This window comes from Perognathus longimembris, chromosome 1, assembly GCF_023159225.1.
Source record: "Perognathus longimembris pacificus isolate PPM17 chromosome 1, ASM2315922v1, whole genome shotgun sequence".
Taxonomy (NCBI): Eukaryota; Metazoa; Chordata; class Mammalia; order Rodentia; family Heteromyidae; genus Perognathus; species Perognathus longimembris.
The window spans coordinates 16293953-16317768 of NC_063161.1; the positions used below are offsets into that span (position 1 = coordinate 16293953).

Here is a 23816-nt window from a genome sequence, read left to right on the forward strand (position 1 = left end):
TATATCCCAGCCCATATTTAAATATAGAATGCATCTTGATCTGTGTGATCCCTTCAACATCTTCACCTCCCCTTCTAATTTTCTCCTCCTCCCCCATTTGTAAGGAAATGGAAAGACTTGGGGGAAAAAACTATATTAAGCCAACTAAGCTAGACCCAGAGAAACACAGGTTGCATGGTTTTTCTCATTTTTTTTTAGCCAGAATGTATCTATAAATCTATAAGTAAACACACTGGGTTGTATGCAAGTTATTACAAATTAACTGAAGTATAATAGACTCTAAGGAGAGCTCAAATAGTGTAATTCTTTAGAGAGACTAAGTCAAATCACAACAAAGTAAGTACCAGGAAATGGATACTTGCAAGAGGGGAAAGAGGTAGAAGAATGAAGGGGGGAGAATGCAGGCAAGAATTCATTCTATATACCACAGCAGTAAAACCATTTCTGACTCCCACAATCACATACTAGGAGAGATTTCTTTGCAATTTTATTCATTTAATTTGGGGCATATATGATGATGTTCTTTTATTTTTGCAACTAAAATCTCTTGTTTCTTAGAGTTCATTTCATAGAATATTATTTTATGTGATCATCTGCACATAGCTATTGAGTCTTTGTCAGTCGCTCCTATGCATATCCTCCTTTGGCCTCAGCATGTGAATGTCTACAGTCCTATAATTTATCATGTCACAGTATGTGTACATATATGTGTATTTGTATATATATACATGATAAATATACACACATACTTACATTAATCATTCAATGTGTTTATGTGTAGATTCATAGGCATATCCTAGTTACCACGAATGAGAAAAACTATGCAGAATAGCCCTGAGGACCAATGAAACAGAATTAAAAGACCCAGAAACAAGTCCACTAACATATAGCAACTTAATATTTGATAAAGGAGCTAGAAACACAGGTTGGACGAAAGACAGCCTCTTCAATAAATGGTGCTGGCAAAACTGGCTATCTATGTGCAGAAAACTGAAACTAGATATTCATATATCACCTTGCCCCAGAATCAACTCTAAATGGATCAAAGACCTCAGTGTAAGCCCAGATACTGTGAAATATCACAGGAAGGGATCGGGGAAACCATAGGCTTTTTTAGGCATGGGACAAAACATCCTAAATAAAGATCCAGAATTACAACAAATCAAAGAAAAACTGGATAAATGGGATTTTTTTTCAAATGAAGAGCTCCTGTACAGCAAAGGACATAGCTATCAAGATGATATTCATGTCACCCTTATCTAAAGTAGTGAGTTTGTCTAAATTAGAATTCAATTTTCACAAAAGACAGTTCTTCATCAAAGTTCCATTCATTAGGGATGCTTTTCTAAAATTTCAGGAATTTATGGGAAAAGTTATTTGAAGGGGCTTGAAATTGGTGGTTTAGGAATCAGGGAGCTAGCAAATTCCTACTTAGTAAAGACCAACACTCATTAGAAAAATTATGAGGAAAGCTTTGGCCCAATCATATTGTAAATTCATATTCCTTTTTACTAAAGTTTAGTCTTGTTCATATAATACTTGCAGTCTGAAGAGCTATGAACTACACAATATTACTCTTTCTCCTTAGAACAGTATTACAGGGTATAACATTTATCATCTTAAAAGAAAACAAAACATTGGATAAATATTATCTTTAAAATAGACCACTAAGCATGCTCTTCTTTATGATCTTCTAATTAGTACCAATTTTTCATTGAAATTATTTTTGTGTAGGAAGTAATTTCAAGTCTTAAAAGGTAAACTGAGTGATTTGGTTCATGACAAGTTCTATTTTCATTCACAGATAATGCCTCTGAGGTAGCAATTACTGCTCCAGGAACTAGTAACCCTAGAAACAGTTCAACAGGTCCAACACCCGACTGCTCACCTCCATCCCCTGATACTGCCCTCAAAAATATTGTAAAAGTTATTCGACCACAGGTAAGTGCCAACAGTGACATTGTCTGCATAGTCCTGTATTGTTTTAAAATCAATGTGGACTCATCACTTTTCAATGCCCAGATTATTATATTATAGGCAAGGTAATTTTAATTAATCTGAGAAACTAAGAAAAGGCTGCTTGCTTCCCATGGAGTTGACAATAGCCACTGAAATAAGTATTAGCTTTTAGAAAAATTAACTTGCGCTTATAAGAAACAAAAGAAGCTTAGAAAATGGCTAGTTCACACTTTTCTCTCACAACATTTTTGAGTTGTTAATGTGTTCTGATGTTTACAGTCTTTATTCTTTGCCCCAGCTGCATTATTTGTGCTCATTTATCTACCATCTAGCATCAGTGTTTTTTATACATTTTTCCTTAAGTGTTCTGTTCCTCATGGTTTCTAAGAATATTCTCTGTTTGGTATTACACCTCTCATTGCTTCTTATTTTCCTCCAATGTTCTTCTCTAGTTTCTCTACCCTTTGTTCTTTTTTCCATTTCTGTCACTTGTCTGTATGGGTTTCTTTCTTCCCCCTTCCTTTCAGTTGGATTTCCCAGTAGGCGGTTTGCAGGCAAGCTTTAGAAATATCATTGGTACAAGCTGTTCTGTGATATTTCATTGAAAATAGCACTTATAAAGCTGTTTGCATTAAAATTTTTGCCAACAGATGGACCCAGAACATGGAATTGGTGGTGTCTCAACCTAGCTCATTCTGAATGGGCTTCATAAAGGGAGAGAGAGAGAGAGAGAGAGAGAGAGAGAGAGAGAGAGAGAGAGAGAGAGAGAGAGAGAGAGAGAGAGAGAGAGATTGGGACTCTATCACTCTATCAATGCCATTTACTCTACTGAGACATATCCTTTTAGTCAATCTGTAGGTCAAATTTGTCTTTTAAGATTGATTATATCTGAGTACATTGGAAACTGTGTATACTGGTATTAGAACTAGGAAAGTGAAAGGGAATACCAAAATCGAGAGACACAGGATAAAAAGACAAACGACTACAAAAGCAATGCTTGCAAAACTGTTTGGTGTAAACCAACTGAACAACTCATGGGGTGAGAGGAAAAGGGGGAGGGGGAGGGGGAAATGAGGGAGGAGGTAACAAACAGTACAAGAAATGTATCCTCACATATGAAACTGTAACCTCTCTGTACATCAATTTGACAACAAAAAAATCATAAATAAAATAATATCATACAAAAAAGATTGATTAAATGGGCAATGAGTTGATAAATGTCTTACCTCCTCTAATATAACTAATTTGGGATTATTTTATTATAATCCTAACCTCAAGAGTAAAGTGGTATTTCAGCTTTACATATCCATTGAATACTGTGACTTATAGAATACTTTAATGCAAATATTTCATCAACCTTCACCATTGCCAAAGAAATTTATAATCTAATGTTATAGATAAGGTTGCTGCTCTTAAAGAGGCTCTTCTATCCAACTGATTCTGTGTTTCTTGTTCTCCTTCGTATAATACCTGTCTTTTCCAGTTCTCTTCAGAAGTTGTGCAGTTTGGCATATCTTTATGAGTATTGAACTTATAAGTACAAAGTTTCTTAGACACATATGGCAGTTTATAGTACCACAGAACATGGAGGTTCTTGCTCCCTTCTTTTCAGAAAAATTTTATCTTAGTCTATTTGACTCAAGAAATAACTTATCACAGAGTTAGATGCTAAATGTCACATATGTGGTCATTAGTTCTCTCATTCTTTGAGGGTGTTTCTATTATTGTTAAGAATTTATTACATTTTCAGCATCTTGAAACTATTTTCTGCATATTTTTAAAAATCTCAGTTCAGGGTAGTTTATTTTGGCAAACTTTGATTAAAGCCAGAAATTCCTTTTTTTTTCTCTCTATTCCTTGGCTCTGTCTTGGAGCTCCTCATTCATTGTAGAAAGAAAGAAGTGGAATATTTATGTGGGCATAATTATGATAGAATACTGGGGGTAGGTACGTGATTTTAGTAAAGAATTTGGAGACCAGAGGGGCCACACAGAGGTTTTATGAGTGGATAGAATAAGAAACTCTCCGGTGTGTTCTGACAAGTATTAGGTGTGTTAGGGATGAAAAGTATTGTAAGCTACTGTCCTGAAGAAAGATAGTTGTTAGCTCATATACAAGTGTATATTTTCATAGCAGTTTTAATCTTCTAAAGTATTTGCTAATCTGGCTGAATTTTGGGTAAAGGAGGGAAATCAAGTCTCTTGCTACAATCTTGGAGGGCTTTGGCCTTGCACTTGACAAGGGTGGATGCAGCTAACTTTGAGTTACAGACACATGCGCTACATGTGGCTCTGAGACTTGAGTGTGTGTGTGCACAACCTTGTGTGGCTATCCTGGCTAAATGACACTTTTGTCAGAGAGGTTATACACTGGGACCATTCCGGTTGGACATGATGTTACTCCTGGGGGATGCAGTGAGCTGCCACTAGAGGACATAGGGCTAAATATATTCTGATGGGCAGAATGTGAGCCTGTGGAGAGTGTACTGTAGTGGTTGATGAGTTTATGAAGAGGAAAGCTTATGAATAAAAGCATGGCCCTCCATCTTCACTCAGACTAACATCTTTCTATGTCTTGTCCAAATTAAAAGGGAATCAGAATCTGCAACACACCTGTTTTCTGTTTGGAACTGTGAGAATAGGAGATTAGATTCACTTATGGGTATTTAAACACTCTTATTCCCATTTAGTAATTAGAAACTAATAATATTGAACTTGAGTTCACTTTTTTTTCATTTCTTTATTGTCAAAGTGCTATTCAGAGGGGTTACATTTTTATACTTAAGGCAGTGCATAGATTACTTATCCAACTTGTTACCTTCTCCCTCATCCCCCCCCCGCCTCCCCCTCCATGAATTGTGCAGTTGGTTTACACCATAGTTTTATAAGTATTGCTGTTGCATTGGTTTACCTTTTTATCCTTGTCTCTCGATTTTGATATTCCCTTTCCCTTCCCTACTTCCAATATATGTATATACAATATCCAGAGTACCAAAATCAGTTTCAATGACATCAAGGAAAAAACCACAGGAAAGAAAGACAAAAGAAAAAGGGCATAATTTCACATGGTACATCGAAAATAACAGCAACAATGATAAACTACTTGTTCATTTCACTTAATGTCATCTTATGCGTTCATATGGACATAGCTATTGAGCTGCTGTGATCTTCTGCTAGGACTGTCCTAGACATGTACTAGTTATTCCCAATGAGGGAGACCATAGAGTCTAGTCTATGTTTCTTTGGTCTGTCTCATTTCACTTAGTATGATGTTTACCAAGTCCGTAGAAAGAGAAAGAAAGCAAGAGAGAAAAAATAGAGAAAGAGAAAAGATAGGAAAGATAGAAGATAGAAAGATAGGAAGATAGAAAAGATAGGAAAAAAGGAAGAAAAGAAGGAAAGAGGGAAGGGATGGGAATGAGAGAAAAGAACAACTGATAAGCCTCAGAAATAAAAGTATAAACACAAAATGTATGGCTTTTATTTTCTTATCTGGGCATTAGCTGATGATTTTGTCTTTTATTGTGGGAAGAATGTTATTGAAGATTTGAGATGAATCCTGAATTTGAATCTTACCCACTGAAAGTAAATACAGCTTAAGAAGCACTAGTTGGACAATTCTTTTGTTTTCATACATTCCTTTATCTAGCTGAGTTTCTCTAATTCTACCTGTGAATGGAGAATAGTTATCAAAACCAAGGAATTAATTCTTGTTTCAGTATGTGATGGGACTGATTTTGCACCGCATATGCTTTTGATTAGTGTGTTAATTACTTAAGGCTTCAGACTTTCCAGTGCTTTATCAGGTCTGTTTTTATCTGGAATATTAATTAACTGGCTAAGTTACAGCTGTTCAGAATCCCTGTTTGGTCTTTTCACCTTTGTTTCATTGAGTTCTTTCATGTGTTTAAAATCCTTCAGTCTGTGATATATTCTACTTTTAATTAATAAGAACTAAAGTATTTATGTACTCTCAGCTTCTCTTTGTTTCAATTATACGAAACCTACAAGACTGATTATCTCTATTTAGAAGAACCCACTGGCTGGGTTCACTTACTTTTAGTTGAAAATAAAATTATTTTTACATTTGAAAAAAATACTTGGAAATATGTGGAAAAATTATCTTTGAAATAAATATTAGGTCAATTTGTTGTTACACAAGTTCTCTTCTTTCTACTAAATAATTAGATGTTACTTCACTTGGATTTTTGTTTTTAAGTTTGAAACCGGAGTTTTGGATTCCAGGCTCAAACTCACAGGTGGTGTCAGGTGGTTTAATAATCCACAGTTTCAGGATTGCTTGGGTGGGGCCTTGTTACGGTTATTGTCACCTGGCAGGTAGTCTGGCCATTGCTTCATTTCAAGATGGCTTTAAAGTGATTGGGAAGAGAATGACTCTCAGGACAAAGGACACAGATACACAATGGAGAAGTCTGGAATGCCTAGCTTTTATTCTGATCCTAGTTAATTCATGGGCTAGGTAAGGAGTCAAAGTTTCTCTGCAAAATCAAGCAGTTTTTAGCACCTCTTTCAAATTGACATGTGAAACTATACATATTTAGTATGGACAACAGGATGTTTTAAGGTATATATACATCATGAGATGGTAAATCCAGCTAATTAATAAACATATTACCTCAGTCAACATGTAACACTCATTTACTCCCATTTTTTCAAATATAACTGTCATTAACATAGTACAATAGATCTCTTGAACATATTCCTCCTAAATATAAATATGTATCAGTTAGCCAACCTCCTCTCCCTCTTAATCATCCCACCTTCTGTCTCTGCTTCTATGAGATCTACTATTTAGATTCCACATCTGAGTGAGATTATTCTGTATATATTTTTCTGAGCCTGGTATGACATCACTAGCCATTAGGAAAATGCAAATTTAAACCACATGAGACATCATTGCATTCCTTTAAAAATGGCAATCATGGAAAAGACTAGAGTTAACAAGTATTGGCAGAGAGTTGAAGAAACAGAACTCTCATACACTATGAGTGAGGGTAGAAATTAGTATGGCCACTGAGTAAAACAGTAGAACTTAAATTACAACTACTATATGATGGAATTATCATTTGATCTAGCAAATACACACACATACACACACACACACACACACACACGAATTGAAATCATTGTGTTGAAGAGACGTGTACTCACTGCAGAACTATTCACGATAGCCAAGACAAAGAATCCATCTAAATCTCTTATGAGTGGATGAATGGATAAAGAGAATTGCTACAAGTCATCAACTGCTTAAATCACACCCGCAGTTCTTCATGCTTTTTGATTTGTGTTTCAGAAAAAAGAAAAAAAAAAAAAGCAAATTGCTTTGCCTTGGTCTGCCTTGACCTGTGTTCCTCCTACCTCTCCCTCCCAAGTAGCCAGGTATGCACCACCACTCGGGAGCGCTCTCTCTCTCTCTCTCTCTCTCTCTTTCTCACTTTCTCCCCACCCCACCCCCCCACCCCGCCGGTTTTGGGGATTGAATCCAAGGCTTTGCCTGGCTGAGTTTCTAAGAAACGGTCCAACAGTTTTTGAAAGTATTCATTCTATTGTATAATCACAAAAAGCAGTACATGAGAATTTCAATTTTCTATGTTCTCAATTTCCCTAGTTTTCTTATTTCTTCTGAAGATGATAGTTTGCTTCTTTTCTCATCTTTATACCTATGATTTCTTTTTCTTACTGTTATGACTATAGTGAAATGGTATGTTGAAATGGTAAGCCTGAAAATCCTTGCCTCATTCTCTTTCTCCCCTTGAAGGAAAACACTTAGTATTTTTACAAAAACTATAAAATAAGCTATTAAGTTTTAGTTGGATTGTTTACTGTGTGATTCCTACTCCTAATTTACTGAGAGCATTTAATATAAAGGGGTGTTGATGTTTTTTTCCAAAACAAATCTATTTGGTAATAATTTTTCCCTCCCCTTTCAGTGATGTAGTAAATTGCATTCTTTCATTTTGAGTGTTGGTCTCACTTTGCATTTCTGGAATAACACTTGGTTATTCCACTTTAGATATAGAAACACTTTAGATGTAGCATTAGTTGTGGGTCATTGATTATATCTAAGGGAGTCAAAGATGGTTTATATTTGAGCTAGTTTGCTGGTATTTGGTGTTATTAATAAAGATGGAAAAGAGTTGAACAATAGATGATTTGACGAAAGATAAGCTGTTCCTGAATTCTTATTTATAAGGTACTCTGTTTAGATTAGGTGACAAGTCAACCCGAAGGAAATAGATATTTTGGATACTCTGCAGAACCTTATGTGTGCTTTAGCGGACAGTATTAAGAATTTTTGAGATTACATAAAATTCTTGCCAGATCTAGAATAACATTTTACTGGGCACTGTGAGGTTACAGAATACATATGTTAAATTTTAAAATTAGAAATGAGAGTGGGAATGTAAAAATCAGAGGCTAAGAATATAGAATATTGTATTGGGTTAATACAAAAATAGGTAAGGAATGAGAAGACCTTCAAAATACTTTGATTATTGAGCATTGAACTATTTATTTTTATTATAGAGTATGTATTCTATTAATTTCTTATAACAATGCTATGAGGTAGGTATTTTCTTTATTTAAAGATTCACCCTGAGGCTTCAAAAGGTTGAATAGTTCTGTCAATGTGACATGGCAACTTACTGAAAGAACTCTGATTTCCTATTGTCTTCCAATTAATGCTAGTTGGCTCACTATGGAGAAAATAATCAAGGTTATATATTTATATTCCAGGGGGATGAAATTTGGTAGAAGAAGAATATATAGACAGAAAAGAAGATGAGAAACATAATCAAAGATAGCCTAAAGGAGAGAACCAAGGGGTAACTATATTTTTAATCTGACACATGACAAAGGCTGTGTGAGAAGAGAAGCTAAAAACCAGAAGAAATGGTTATGATAGAATATGATCTTAGATGAAAGGGAATAAAGTAAGGAGCCTGCCTCTATGCCTCCCCTGGATAATTGGCCCTTGATTTCCGCTGATTGTTCCCCTAGATGGTTTGCTTTTATCTAACACTTCTATTAGGTTGAAGTGTCCTCATCTGGTTTGGTTGCTTATGTATAATGCTTTTGTTAGGTTAAATTCCTCACACCTTATATGGTTCTGGCCTGTACAAGCTTTGTGCAGCTATGCAGGGCTCCTGGTCTTTGAGACGAGTCCATCAGCTGTCCTCCAGCTCTCCAATAAAGACTCACCCTTCAGCCTTTTAAGTGATAGCTTCTCTGTTTCTCAAGTGAGTTGCCTTATAAGAGCAATTTGAAAGAGAAAAAAAAAAAGTTGAGAAAGAAGTCAATGTGACTGACTGACTTACATTGTTAGTCAAATAAACTTGACTTTCCTAGGAAACTTGAAGAAAAATAATTGTTGGACTTCATCGAAAACCAATGAAGTCAATCTAATGGCAAGTACAGGTGCTCCTCGAAGTACAGTGGAGTTATGACCTGATAAACCTCTGGCGAAAATGCCAAGTCAAAAATACATTGAATATTTATAGAATTCACTGAATACTTACCCTGCAGAAAAGCATGGCTTAGCACCATATTACTCTGTGGACTATCTATTATTGCCCCTCGTGATTGTGCAGCTGGCTAAATTTGCCATTCACTGTCACTGCATAGCCTCTTGAGAGCCCATTATATCACACATCACTAACCTGGGAAAAGATGAAAAATTCAAACTTTGCAATCTGGATTCTAACAAAAGCATATTTTTATGTTGTTTGATAGAAACCAGCTTTACAAAAATGTATTTACAAGCCTTTTGCAATTCCCTTACTGATTTGAGTCTACCCTAGATAACATCAACTAGGTATGGGGTGGGTGTTCCTACCTCTAGCATCTCTCTTTTTGGAGTCATGAATGCAAAATAGGCACAGGAAATACAAACTACTGGACTTTGGGATGTATGTATACAAACATTAGGGTTGTGGTCAGACCAATCTAATGAAGGAGAGGGAAAAATCAGAACCAAGTAAAACACACTATGCTCTGTAACTTGTATTGATTGATAAAATAATCATCAATCTTTCCTTAGGCCATTTCTACTGCTATAACAATACAAATGAAACTGGGTAGTTTATAAAGAAAAGAGTCTTTCTCACAGTTCTGGATGCTGAGGAGTCCATTGTCAATGAGCTGGCAAGTCTGTTGTCTGATGAAGACTATACTTTATAAGATGGCACCTTAATGCTTCACCCTCCATAGGAAAGGACCATGTGTCCTTTCATGGTAAAAGAACTGATTTCATCCATCTAAGTTTTTATAAAGATTCCTAATCCCATGACAGAGTTCTGTTTTTCTTTAAATCACTAAAGGCCCTGCCTCCTAATACTGATAGGCTAGTGTGTATGTGTGTGTGTGTGTGTGTGTGTGTGTAATATTGCTCATCCTCATTTTGCTTCCCTTGATGAAATCCTCCTGTCTGAATTTATCCACCAGAAATGTGAGAAAGCAATCCTAGTTACTCAGGAGGCAATGTATCTGGGGATCATAGTTTGAAGCCAGCTCAAGCAGGAAAGACTGAGATTCTTATCTCCAATAAACTACCAAAAAGTCAGAACTGGAGCTGTGGCTCAAGTAGTAGAGTGCTAGTCGTGAGCAAAAATACTCAGGGCCATTGCCCAGGCTTTGAGTTCAAGCCCCAGGGTCAGCATGAGGAAGGAAGGAAGGGAGGGAGGAACCAAGTAAAGTTAAAATTCTTCAGTTTCTTCTGCCTATAAATCCAAGGGAACCTATATGTGTATACAATGAACAGCATACCTAATATGTGACTCTGAAGGCAATTACTTTACTTCCTTATCTTGCCTGTTGTGCAGTCCTAGAACGTAGTTGTGAAAGTACAACAGCACATGCCATTATAGGTTTATTTACTTATTCACTAAGCATAGTGAGTGATTAGTATATGCTGGGCATCTTAAGTGGTGACTTAAATATAAAAATGACTAAAATATGGATTCTATCTCAAAAATATCTTTAAGGAACTGTGTGACTCAGCTCTGAAAATACTGTGTAACTTTTGGAATTTTACTAATGGAGTTTATTGATCCGACACCAGGAGCCATCTTATCTCAATATTCACCCTTTATGTAATCTTATACACCCTTTATGTCTTATCCAGAGCTTTAAGTACTATCTATATGCTGATTACTACTAAATTTATCTAGCCCAGCTACTTCCCTGAACTGTAGAGTAGCCAGTGGCAAGAATTTAAGAATAGCATACCAATAGACTTTGTGTTTCCAATAATGACACCTCAACTTTCTTCAATTTCTTTCTTTCCCTCACTCCTCACATCCAGTCCATCAGAAAATCTTCTAGGCCAGCATTGTTCAAAGTGTTATTCAGGACCCTCTGACAAGCCTCCAAGACTATTTCAGAAAGTCTATGAGGCTATTAGTATTCACATAATAGAACAAAGACATTTTTTCCACATGAGTACCAGAAAGAGTTTCTCAGAAGCTTTATGATATGAGCGGCATGAGCTCTGATAGTTTGATAAAGTATCTTGGGATTAATTTTTGTGTTGTATGTGTGTTGGTCCAGGAGCTTAAACTCAAGGGTGTGCACTGTCTCTTAGCTTTTTTGTGCCATTTGAGCCATAGCCCTACTTCTGGCTTTTTGGTTGTTAATTGGAAATAAGAGAATTTTCCTGCCTGATCTGGCTTCAAACAGTGATCCACAGATCTCAGCCTCTTGAATAACTAAAATTACAGGTGTAAACCACTTGTACCAGCTCTCAGCATTAATTTTAATGCATTAAATATTAACAAGTATGACCCAAATAAACAAAAATTGTTGATAGTTCAATAATTTTTAAGAGTATGAAGGGATCTCGATAACAAGGTTAAAATTATTCCTTTATTTAAAAATTTATGTTGAATTTTGCCCCTCTTAGCATTTCATCTCTATTAGTCTTATACAAGCCATTAATATCTCTTACCTGGACTTCTGAAAAATCTTCTTACTTTGTTTTCTGGCATTGACCTTTGCTCCATTATTGTCCTTTTGCAACTTAACAGCTAGTCACTTAAATCAGATCATGTTGTTTACATGCTCAGCTTTCTAAACACTTCCCATCTCAGAGTAAATGGTGCATGCTGTATATAACTGACTATTTCTTTAACCTTTTTATCTACCTACTGCTGTTTTCCATCTATCTTGTTTTACTCTAGTTGTGCTTCCTTTCCTGAATTACCTTCGGTAAGCCAAAGTTTCTGCCTTGGATTCTTTCTACGTAACCTTGTATTTTCTGTAATGCTCTTCTCCTAGACACTTAACGCGTTCATTATCAACGTCCATTCAGGTTATTATGCTCAGGCTACCTCATGAGAAATGCCTTTTTTTTTTTTTTTTTTTTTTTTTTTTTTTTTTACTGTTGAATGTAAAGTTGCTACCACTTCACTTTGTCCCCTTTATGTTATTTTCCTTTATAGTATTTTCCACTCCCGAATTAACAATTATATTTTGATTAGTTCAGTGCCTTTCTTTCCACTTTGAATGGATGATCCATGAGAATGGGAAGTATGTACTTAAATTTGTTTAAAATATTAATTCCTCAATCCCAGCACCTAGACCAACATCTGATCTGTGTTTGATGCTCACTAAGTATTATTAGGAGTTACTAGGTGGAGAGGCAGATATATAATCAAGGCAGTAGGATAGAATGAAACAAGGTATTTATAGTATTTTGACTTAATACTGTGTTGAATTCCATTCTGCCATTCTGATTTAGATCCTCCCAACCTGATAGTCTACCCTCCTCGGCTTCATCAAAATATTTATTTCACTTTATTAGCAATTATAGAAAAATTATAGAAAAATGGTTTTCATTGTCAAATATATTGGTTAGGTACAGGGTTAAACACTTTTTCTCACTAAAAGAATTTTCAGAACCTTCTCCCACTATGGACTCTGGAAGCCCATTAATATATTTCATAACCAGTGATCCACAAAACACAATTTAGGAAGCATGATCCAGGGCATTTCAGATGCTCTTTTATAACTGACCCTACCAATTCCATTCTGGTTTGATTTTTCTGCTGCCTTGCAGAAGTCACACTGTTAAGAAAGGGGATACCCTAATTCTGAAACAAAGTGCTCTTTATTTATTGCAAGGTAGTATCTGTACATCATCTTCTTTAATCTTTAGAGCAACCCTATGAGGTTCAATTTTATGTACAATGAAAGGTAAAGTAAGTATATTGATTATCTTGAAACTTAAATTCTAAATCAGTGCTGTCAAATGTCTAAAATTGAAAAAAAAAAACAAGTCAGAAGAACCTCTTTTCTCATTTAGGATAGTATTTTTTTTTAACATTGCCCTATTTTACATTGATTGGATTTAATTCAGTAAGTTTGTTTAAGTACTTTATTAGACACTAAGAAATATAAAATATTTCACAATTGTTTGGGTTTAGGAGACAAATTCACTATATTCCTTCTTTCTCTCCATTAATAGGCAATTAAGAGATGGGATTCAGGAATCAGGAAATTGAAATCAAATGTTATATTTTTATCATTGATTGAATTCTAGATGTGTGACTGAATGTGCTTGCTTTAATTCTGTCCTTTAATTAGACATATAGGAGTCATTGGAAGCTAGACAATCTATGAGGCAATTTTACCATAGAAGAGCAGTAGACATACTGTGTTGACATGCTTGCTCAGAAGATGTGGAGACCAGAAGAGGCAGCAATGAGTGTTCTTAGTTACATTTCCAAATTCATTTTACAGTTAAGTAACTCTGACTCCTTAGAGGAAAGTAAGTGAAGATGGAAGGTATAGGTCAAGAATGCTACTCTAATGGAATTCCTTCTTGCGGAAACATGAAGTTATAAAAGCTCAGGCCAAAAGTGAGATGATAACATACCTCATTTGGTCAGATAACCCCAGTTATTTGGAAAATGAGACTTTCTTGATTTCAGAATTATGTTTTTTTCAAAAAACCTGTCCATCCTTCCTCATGTCAATTAATTGCACCCTCATCTACTCAGTTATGCAAGCCAGAACTTTGAGTCACCCAAGACTCCTCCCTTTCCTTCTGTCTCTATATTTTCTTAGCCACCAAAGCGTGTCTACTCTGCTTCTTAAATTTTTCTCAAACATTTCCTTTTCTCCTACTCCTTTGCCACAATTTAAATCTTTTTGGCTTTTCTATTACAACTGTCTTTAACCTTCAGGGTATCATTTAAACACCTTACTCAGTAAATATTCTGGCATGGAAGTCTTCTTTATGACCGCCTACCTAAGTTTATAAACATCTTATACCTCATGCAAGTCTTCGAGTCATTAAAGGAAACATTTTTTTTAGTAGCTTTAGGATTTGAACTCATGTCATCATGTTTGTTAAGTAGATGCTCTACCACTTAAGCCAATCTGCTAGCTCATTTTCCATTTTTTTTCATTGGTTAGTTTCAAGATAGTTTCCCTCTATACCTAGTCTGGCCTGGACTGCAATTGTTGTGCCTTCTTTTGTCACTGGAATACAAGACAAACACCAACACTCCTGGCCATTGAGATGGTGTCTCATGAACTTTTATGTTCAGGATAGCCTCGAACCATGATCCCCTGATCTCCAAATCCCAAGTAGCTATAATTACAAACTTGAACCACTGTGCCTTGTGCTTATTCTCCTTCACTTTCAGGTACATTTCTTTATACAGTTGACCTCTGACACAGGATAAGACCCACACATCAGTCAAAATAACCTTTTTCATTCTGTCTTCTGTGAGTTGCACTTATATAGTCAGGTGTTTCAGTAATATTTGTTGTATGTGTTCCATATACTTCATGGTAGATACAAATAACACTGAAGTAGTAATATGGCTAGCAAGACAAAATCAGGGGAATAATGTTCTAGGGAAGGGATATAGCAATACAAGAACCCTGACAAAGGAATTTGTAACAGAGGAAGAGAAAAGCGATTTACAAAAAGAGTTCTTGTTGTCAATCCCCTGTCTGATTGGAGGAAAGAGCTCTAGGATGAGTGTAGAGAAGTTTGAAAGCAGTGGGATCATGTTAGCAATTTCCATTTTACTCCAAGTGCAGCTAAAGCCATTGAAATGTTTTAAGCAAAGGTGTGGCATGATTTGGTTAGACATTTTTATACTTTTAAAAATTGCTATTATAAAGGTGATATACAGAGGGGTCAGAATTACGAAAGTCAGGTAATTAATACATTTCTTTTTGAACCGTGTTACCCTTTTTCTCACTTTCTCCCAGTTTTTCCCTCCCACTACTCCTCACCAGTTATATAGTTCATTTTCAACACAGCGTTTAGTGAGTATCACTACTGCATTTGTTTACCCTTTGTCTGACCATTTCTGTGCTCCCTCTTACACTCCTCAAAATAGGTAAACTTGTATAGAAGACAAAAGGTACAGAAGTAAAAAAAAATCAACAAAGGAGAAAGAAAAATAAAAAATGAAAAAAATTTGAACCTCTTTTTTCCATTTTTTTGAGTTTATTTTGATATGTATCATTGTATTGGTTAAACACCCAGGTGAATTAAACATTACCCAGCCAAACGAACAAACTACTGACACATACAAGGACATGGATAAATCTTCAGAAAATTATGATGAGTGAGAAAAGCCTATCTTAAAGGAATTAAATATACATAACTCCATTTATATCACATTCATGATTTGAAAAAAACACACAAAAGAAACAGAGAGAGATTCATGCTTGTCAGGAGTTAAGGAGGAGGTAGGGGCAGGAGGGAAATACCTGTGAAAGGTCACAAGTGGACTCTGAAGTGATAAAAGGCTACTTCTCAAGAGTCATGAGGATGATACAGTTGTATTTATTTGTCAAAACTCACCGACTATCTATAAATCAAGCATAATGTATTTTATATAGCTAACATTTCAAAAAGTTTATTTAAAATGCTTTTAAACCATATAAGAATACATAATACATATTATATATAATAATATATGTATTATATGGGGGTGTGGGTAAGGATGAGAGAGGGAGAGAGGATTGTGAAGCTGATGAAATTCATTGTTGATCTCCATAGTGATGTGTGCTGCGGTTCTGTGAGACGGTCCCACTGGAGGGAACTAGGTAAAGAGCATATGAGTTCTGCTGTATTATTTTTTACAAGCTACATCGTAATCCACAATTCTTCAAAACCACATATTTTAAACTTAAAAAATTAAGCTGTTATTTTAAAAACAGCAATGTGCACAGTTCTTTGTACTAATTTCTTTCTTTCACCCACACACTAATACAGGCTTCCTATTTTGGTTGCTCAGGACGTGTTTCTATAATACTTTGCATAATTATTTCTGCTGTTCTTAAAAATGGACCAAATCATTTAATGTATTTTTTAAAGAGACTAAAACAAGGGAAATAAAGCTGACCTTCTTACTTATTTTTAATTTAGGGCATTTGAATTTGTCAGGAGCATCTCTGAAATATTAATGTATAAGTATATTAAATGCTTCATTAAGAATAATTTTTATCATATAATCCTGAATATTTTAATTCTGGGAGAGGCTTCTCTGAGTGTAAACTCAAAATGCTCTCCAGTTCTACAATATCAACTCTGAGTCCAAACCTGCTTAACACTTTTATTGAATAAAATTATAACAAAACCCAAAACTTTATTATCATTTAATAGTGTATAGTTTTTTTCAGTGCTAGTTTGAATAACTTGTATGAAGAAACTAACTTGTAATACATGTATTACAGATTTTCCATTTTCAAACTTTGTAGTCATGCTTATATATTTAAATATGAATAATATACTAACAGTCTTGTAGTCTGTGTCTTTTAATAAAAGACAAATGTATACTTACACATATATTAATCCATATCAAATATCTATAAAAATTGAAATGAATCAGGAACAATAACAAAAAGAGAGAGAAGGAAATCGGCTACCTAGAATTTTTAATACCTAATAGAACTAGATTCTATGTTTCCATTTTCCACACATTTGTATTTTCTTTCAAAATCACTTAAAACAGTGCTTATATTTAAAAAGCATCACTACTTGCCTATCATTGGGCAAATGGATCAATAAAATGCATTTTATTTATGAGGTCTAGGTAGAGCCATTATGATTTCAATTTTATGTGCAATGAAAGGTAAAGTAAGTATATTGATTATCTTGAAACTTAAATTCTAAATCAGTGTTGTTAAATGTCTAAAACTGAAAAAAAAAACAAGTCAAAAGAACCTCTGTTTTCTCATTTAGGATAGTGCTTCCATCAGAAAGAATGACATTGCCTCATTAGTAAGGAAATGGAAAGATATAGAAAAAATTATATTAAGTGAAGTAAGCCAAACCCAAAAAACATAGGTTTCATGGTTTCCCTTATTTCTAATCATTAGAATGTGCTTATAAATCTACAAGTCAGCCCAATGGATAGTCAAAGAAAAAAATTACACTTGTACATGATAAATTAAACAAGACTCTAAACATTCATGCTGTGAGGCCAAAGGAGGATATTCTCAGAAGAGGATCACAAAGACTCAGTTGCTATGCGCATGTGTATATAATGATGCTTATCAAAAATAAATTCCAAGGCTGGGGATATGGCCTAGTGTCAAGAGAGCTTGCCTCATATACATGAGGCCCTGGGTTCGATTCCCCAGCACCACATATACAGAAAATGGCCAGAAGTGGTGCTGTGGCTCAAGTGGCAGAGTGCTAGCCTTGAGCAAAAAGAAGCCAGGGACAGTGCTCAGGCCCTGAGTCCAAGACCCAGGACTGGCCAAACACACACACACACACACACACACACACACACACACACACACACACACACACACCACACAAATAAATTCCAAGACTTAGAAACAAGAATTTGTTTGTTTTTTACTTTTTGTGGGGTTTTTTCCCTGTTTTTCCCCCTTTGTCCCTATTTTTGACATCTGTGCCTTTTGTCTTATATGCAACTTTATCTGATTTGGAGAGGGTAAGAAGAAGCAAAGAAATGGGGGGACAAGGGGTGAACTAATTCAGCATGATTCTCACTAGGCATTATGTTGACAATGAACTATATAACTTGTAGGAGAGGTGTATAAGGAGGGGAAAAATGGGAGAAAATAAGGGAAGAGGTGACACTGCTTAAAAAGAAATATACTCAATACCCAACTTATGTAATTGTAACCCCTCTGTTATCACCTCTAAAATAAGTAAATAAACACATCATCACTATCAAAATAGTGCAGAGGAGGAAAACTGCTTGATATACAGAAGAGGAAGTAAAGATCTGTCTCTCAGGTACTACTGTGAGACCATATCTGCATCTCAAGTCTGCAAAAGGGAAAGAAAAAGAGCTGCTTTTAATCCTATTAAAAGCTTAAGATGACCAACCCAAAGTGCCTAGAAGAATGTCCATTCCTCTTAAGCACTAAAAATAACTCATGCATACCCACTTGAACTTCCCTGTGGTCCTTATATACTTTCCTGTATATATTTGAAATATCTAGAAACTAAATGTATAATATATAATGCAGAAAATGCATTTTGCCTGCCTAGAGAGAGAGAGAGAGAGAAACTATGAAGACTGTGAGATGAATGGATTCCAAAGTTTACATTTTCTCCCTCCTTGCATACAATTAGAATAGTAAAATAAACAGAAAACTTGGCAGTAATTCTATACAAGTGACAAAATTCAGAGAGTGTTACTAGCTGAGGTATTTGGGAAGTTCTGAAAAATTAATGAAAATATTGTTAGAAGTGGACCAAACCAGAGGGAGAAGTTCACAGTGCTTGGAAGACATCTGGAACAAGTGAATGGCTTTGCTAGAAACCTGGAGCCCCAGGGAATAATAGCAACTGAAGAACCTAAGCTCTGAACACATGGAGCAATTGGCTTTCTGTTTGCTCACCAGATGATCTAGGTAAGAGAAGTCTGCCTAACTCCTCAGGAGAGAATCAAGGCAGGTTAAGTTATAGGTCAGTATGTTAGGTAATCAAAGATGGTTAATCAATTATGCACACACATGAGGGAAATTAACAACCAAAAATGAGAGGAGTACAGTCAGTGAACAAAGAAAGTAACCCCTGAGGAAACAGAATTAACACCTGAATAAGATTCTAATCAGTTTCTTTAGGAAGATTTTAGGGGTTACTGAACTCATTTAAGTTAAGAAGAGGCTTTTTAACAATTGAATATTTAGCAAAAAAAGTATTTGAATGCTAAAAATAGGACCATCATATCAAAGGTTCAGTATAATGTTTAAAAGGGGTTGTGCCTTTTCTTACTAGTTCTCTGGTATTTTCTCAGACCCTAGAACAGTGCTTGACACATCACTATAAGTCAAACGCATACCTTAATGGAAGTGCTACAGAACACTCCCCTGCAGAATACTTATAGAACAGAAGACAAGAAGTCTTAGAGAGAATTGGCATCTGCATACTAAGAGCTCTAGTAGCAGAAAGAGCTACTGCAGTAATTCGAAGGTTGGGGTTAGTACAGGAACAGGCAGATTATTAATGGGACTGGAACAAAGTCCAAAAACTATAAACCAAATGTATACTTAGAAACTTAGTATATGATAAATGTGACATTTCAAATCAATGGAGAAATGATGATACTTAGCAGTAAATCTTTCATTATAAATTGTATACCTAAAATATTCCAGGTTGATTAAGTTTCCAAAAGTAAATACTGCTTTCTGATTCTTTTAGTTTTTACCTCCTTACTCACTGTCTTTTAAGGAAGTATCTAATTTTACTTCCCCTGACTCGACAGGACATTGCTTTATACTGGGAGAATTTGTCATTTGTCTAGAAAGTATGTCATCTCCTTATATTTCTACTTGCCACTAATTTTCTGACCTTCAGTGATTTTCTCTGAGAACTCATTTTGAACTCTGGTGTTGCCTGGCTAATTTAATATCACCATTGACTTTTGCTACCATCACTTTTTCTTGAGCTGACATCAGTGCAACCCTCTAGTCCTATTTGACATTTTATTATGATGTTGAAAAGGCCCCTTATAATTAAATTAAGCAATTTCAACTGACTTAAATTCAAGTAAGTGAATTTTTCTAATGTACATTTGTTTAAAGAATTTGACAATAACAGAAGAAAAGCCATAAAGTGAATACTTAAAATTTAGATTGAACTTGGAAAGAAATGTTACATTATTGAAATTTTATCATGTTTGGCAATTAAATATTCTTATTATATTAATATATAGATCCCATATATGTGGTTTTCTATAATGCCAAGACATTACTGAAGTTGCAGCAGACTATATTGTATTTCACTTTTTTGTTTATTTTAAAATATTTATTGTAAAGGTGATATACAGAGGGGTTGCAGCGATGTAAGCCAGGTAATGAGCATATTTCCTTTTGAACAGTGTACATTTTACTTGTATCTGTACATAGCAGAAAAATATTCTTATGATAACAGGTTCTGATTAATGAATAGGATCCATAGCAGGTATAAGAAATGCATCTAGCTTCTATGTGGCTACCTTGGTCCCTTTTGAGCAGTCTCTGTCTAAGATGGGGCTGGTTCCATGGGTGTAGAACCAATGTAGTCACAGAAGGCTCTATGCTCAGAGGGTTGAGATTGACTGTTCTTCGATCTAAAATTCCTAATGATTACATGTCTGAACTTGTATTTTGTGTGAATGTATGTGTGTATGAGTGTATATGTATATATATGTACATAATGGAGTCTATGCTTGACTTGGGACATAATGGAGTCTACTCTTGACTTGGAGTTGCTAATCTGTTATCTTATATCCCACCATATCTCTAACTTACATAGAGGGATTTTGGCCTTCAACTCCCCTGACCACCACTCCCCACCCTAGCAACTGCTGACACCCAAGTGAGAGACTGAGAGTAGAGACAGTCAAGGTCAGGAGCACTTACTGATTTCAAAACAGAGTCCCTGGAAATCTGTAAGGATTCACTCTTGTTCTTTGACTGTCCTCATGCCCAAGAGAGTATGACATTAAGTAGCAAATAAAAAAAAGTTAAAATGTCATGACAGACCAAGATAGAGACCATGGAAAAGTATTTGGAAGGAGTCCATTTTCCCATGTTTTACTGGTTCCAGTAACTTTACACAGCAGGTTCTGAATCCTTTACAGTCATTGGAGTTTGTTTCAGCTTCTCTGAGACATCCTCAACCACTGTCTTGTAGCAATGACAAACATTTTTATGTGAAGGACTAGAAAGTAAAGTAGCTTAAGCTTTGTAGTTCTCATGGCTCTGGGATATGCATTCACATGTTGTTGGAGCAGAAAGACAGACAGGCAAGAGCTAGTAGACACAGCCAAGTCTCAGTAAAGCCATGTTTAGGGATAGTAAATTCAAAAATTCGCAATTTTCACATGTCCATATCATAATTCTTCTCTTTTTTCAACTATCAAAAATGTGAAGAGCATTTTTGGCTCATAGGTTTGATAAAAACAGACAGGAGCTTGGATGTGGCCCCTGAAGTGCAGTTTTCTGACATCTGCTAAGTAAATATGTGTAGTTTCCAGTCCTTAGGAAAGCAGATGTGAGTAATGGACCACAGGGAGGGAGATGTTTTGAAGAGGATGAGCCACAGTGAACACAACTCAGTTTACACTCTGAAACTTGGCAAATTCCGACTAAATATCAGTGAACCCCATGTAAACACTCTTTCTCATACCTAATGGCTTAGCAGAATTCCATTTGAGTAGTTAAAAAGAATGCATTCATACCACAGTTTAAGGGCATGTTCTAAACCCATCCTCTTTTTTTTCCTTTATTGTCAAAGTGAAGTACAGAGGGGTTACATTCTCATATGTAAGACAGTGAGTACATTTCCTGTTCAACTTGTTACCTCCTCCCTCATTCCCCTCCCCTGCTTCTCCCCTCCCCTTTTCCCTTCCCCCTATGAGTTGTACAGTTGGTTTACACCAAATGGTTTTATAAGTATTGCTTTTGGAATGGTTTGTCTTTTTATCATTTTTTCTCTCAATTTTGGTATTCCCTTTCCCTTCCTAGTTCTAATACACATATATACAGCATCCATGGTACTAAGAGCAGATACAGTGATAGCAGGGGTAAAACCACAGGAAGGGAATATGAGAGGGTAAAAAAGGGGGTATGGTTTCACTTGGTATGTTGAAAATAATTACAACAATGATATAACACTTGCTCCCATATGTGGAGTTCATTTCACTCAGCATCATTTTATGTGTTCATATGAGCATAGCTATTGGGCTATTGTGATCTTCTGTTATGACTATCCTAAACATGTACTTATTATTCCCTATGAGGGAAACCATAAAGTCCATGTTTCTTTGGGTCTGGCTTACTTCACAGTATAATTTTTTTGAAGTCCTTCCATTTACTTATGAATGGGGCAATGTCATTCGTCTGATAGAGGCATAGAATTCCATTGTGTTTATGTACCACATTTTCCTGATCCACTCGTCTACTGAGGGGCATCTGGATTGGTTTCATATTTTAGCAATGACAAATAGTGCTGCAATGAACATTGTTGTGCTGGTGGCTTTAGTGTGGTCTTGCTTGTAATCTTTTGGGTAGATGCCCCAAAGTGGGGCTGCTGGGTCATAGGGGAGCTCTATGTTTAGCCTTCTGAGGAACCTCCATACTGCTTTCCAGAATGGTTGAACAAGTTTACATTCCTACACACAATGTAGTAACATTCTGCTTTTGCCATATCCATGTCAGCATCTGTTATTGTTAGTTTTCTTGATAATGGACACTGTGTGAGGTGGAAGCTCAGTGTTGTTTTGATTTGCATTTCTTTTATGGCCAGTGATTCAGAGCACTTTTTCATGTGACTCTTGGCCATTCTGATTTCCTCTTCAGAGAAGTCTCTTTTTAGCATTTTAGCCCCTTTGTTGAGCGGGCTGTTGCAAACCCATCCTCTTTAATCACCATGCTTAGTTTAGCTACCATCCCTTATTGTTTTCCCCCAGTGCAATTTTTATATCACTCCAAAGGCTCTTTGGTACCTTGCCTTTACCTTTTGTGCTTTGAGATATCATTCACATGTCCCTAGATTTGAGCACGTGAACCTTCCTTCTTATGTATGGCTCTTCTGCTAACTCCTTTTGTAACCTTCAGCCTCACTTAGCCATTGCATCCTATACTGGTTATGGTAAGGTAAGCAATGCTAGCTGACATTCAAATCCAGAATCCCAATGGCTTAGCATAAAGGAAGTTTACTTTAACTCTTCAATAAGCCTTGTGTGGGCTGCATGACCTCCTTTTAACTTGCAGCTACATCATAACAATAAAAGAGAGATAGAACTTACTTATACCACCAATAGTTACAGTTAGTCACATGGCCCAATCAAATGCAAATAAGACTGAGAAATAAAGGCAAAGCTATGGTTATGGTTGTATTGAGCATTAAATGATATATAAAATGACTCTTTTCTAGGACAAGAATTGCCACCACCAAGTGTAATGGCATATGCCTATAATCCTAGTTACTTTGGTGGCAGACATAGAGAGGCTCACGGTACAAAGCCATATAGGAGGTACTGAGACCCTCTCGACACTGCAAATGGACACATAACCTGGACATGGTTTTATGTCTAATCCCCACTGCACAGAAGGCATAGGTAGGAAGATTAGCTCCAAGGTGGCCTCAAGCAAAAATGTAAGACTCCTATTTGGAAAACATTGGCTAAAGCAAAAAGGGGTAGTGCTGTCTCCAGTCTACTCTCTTGCTACAAACCATACCATGTCTTGGCTGGAAATCTATAATAGCTCTCTAACTAGTCTCCTTTCCAGCACATCTACTGAAAAATCTATTGTTTAAACTCCTAAAACATGTTTATTAAAATACTACCCAAACTTTGAAGCACTCCTGTTTGGAAATCCTCAGTAGTTCCTTAACAT

General features: G+C 35.8%; 1 protein-coding gene across 1 annotated transcript in view; it reads left to right on the forward strand.

Annotated features, from left to right (window-relative positions):
• Anks1b (ankyrin repeat and sterile alpha motif domain containing 1B) overlaps positions 1-23816 on the forward strand; it is an 895075-nt gene that overhangs the window by 305596 nt on the left and 565663 nt on the right. The window contains exon 11 of the mRNA XM_048357586.1: positions 1805-1941. Coding sequence (XP_048213543.1) covers positions 1805-1941 — 137 coding nt within the window. The remainder of the gene's footprint in view (positions 1-1804; positions 1942-23816) is intronic.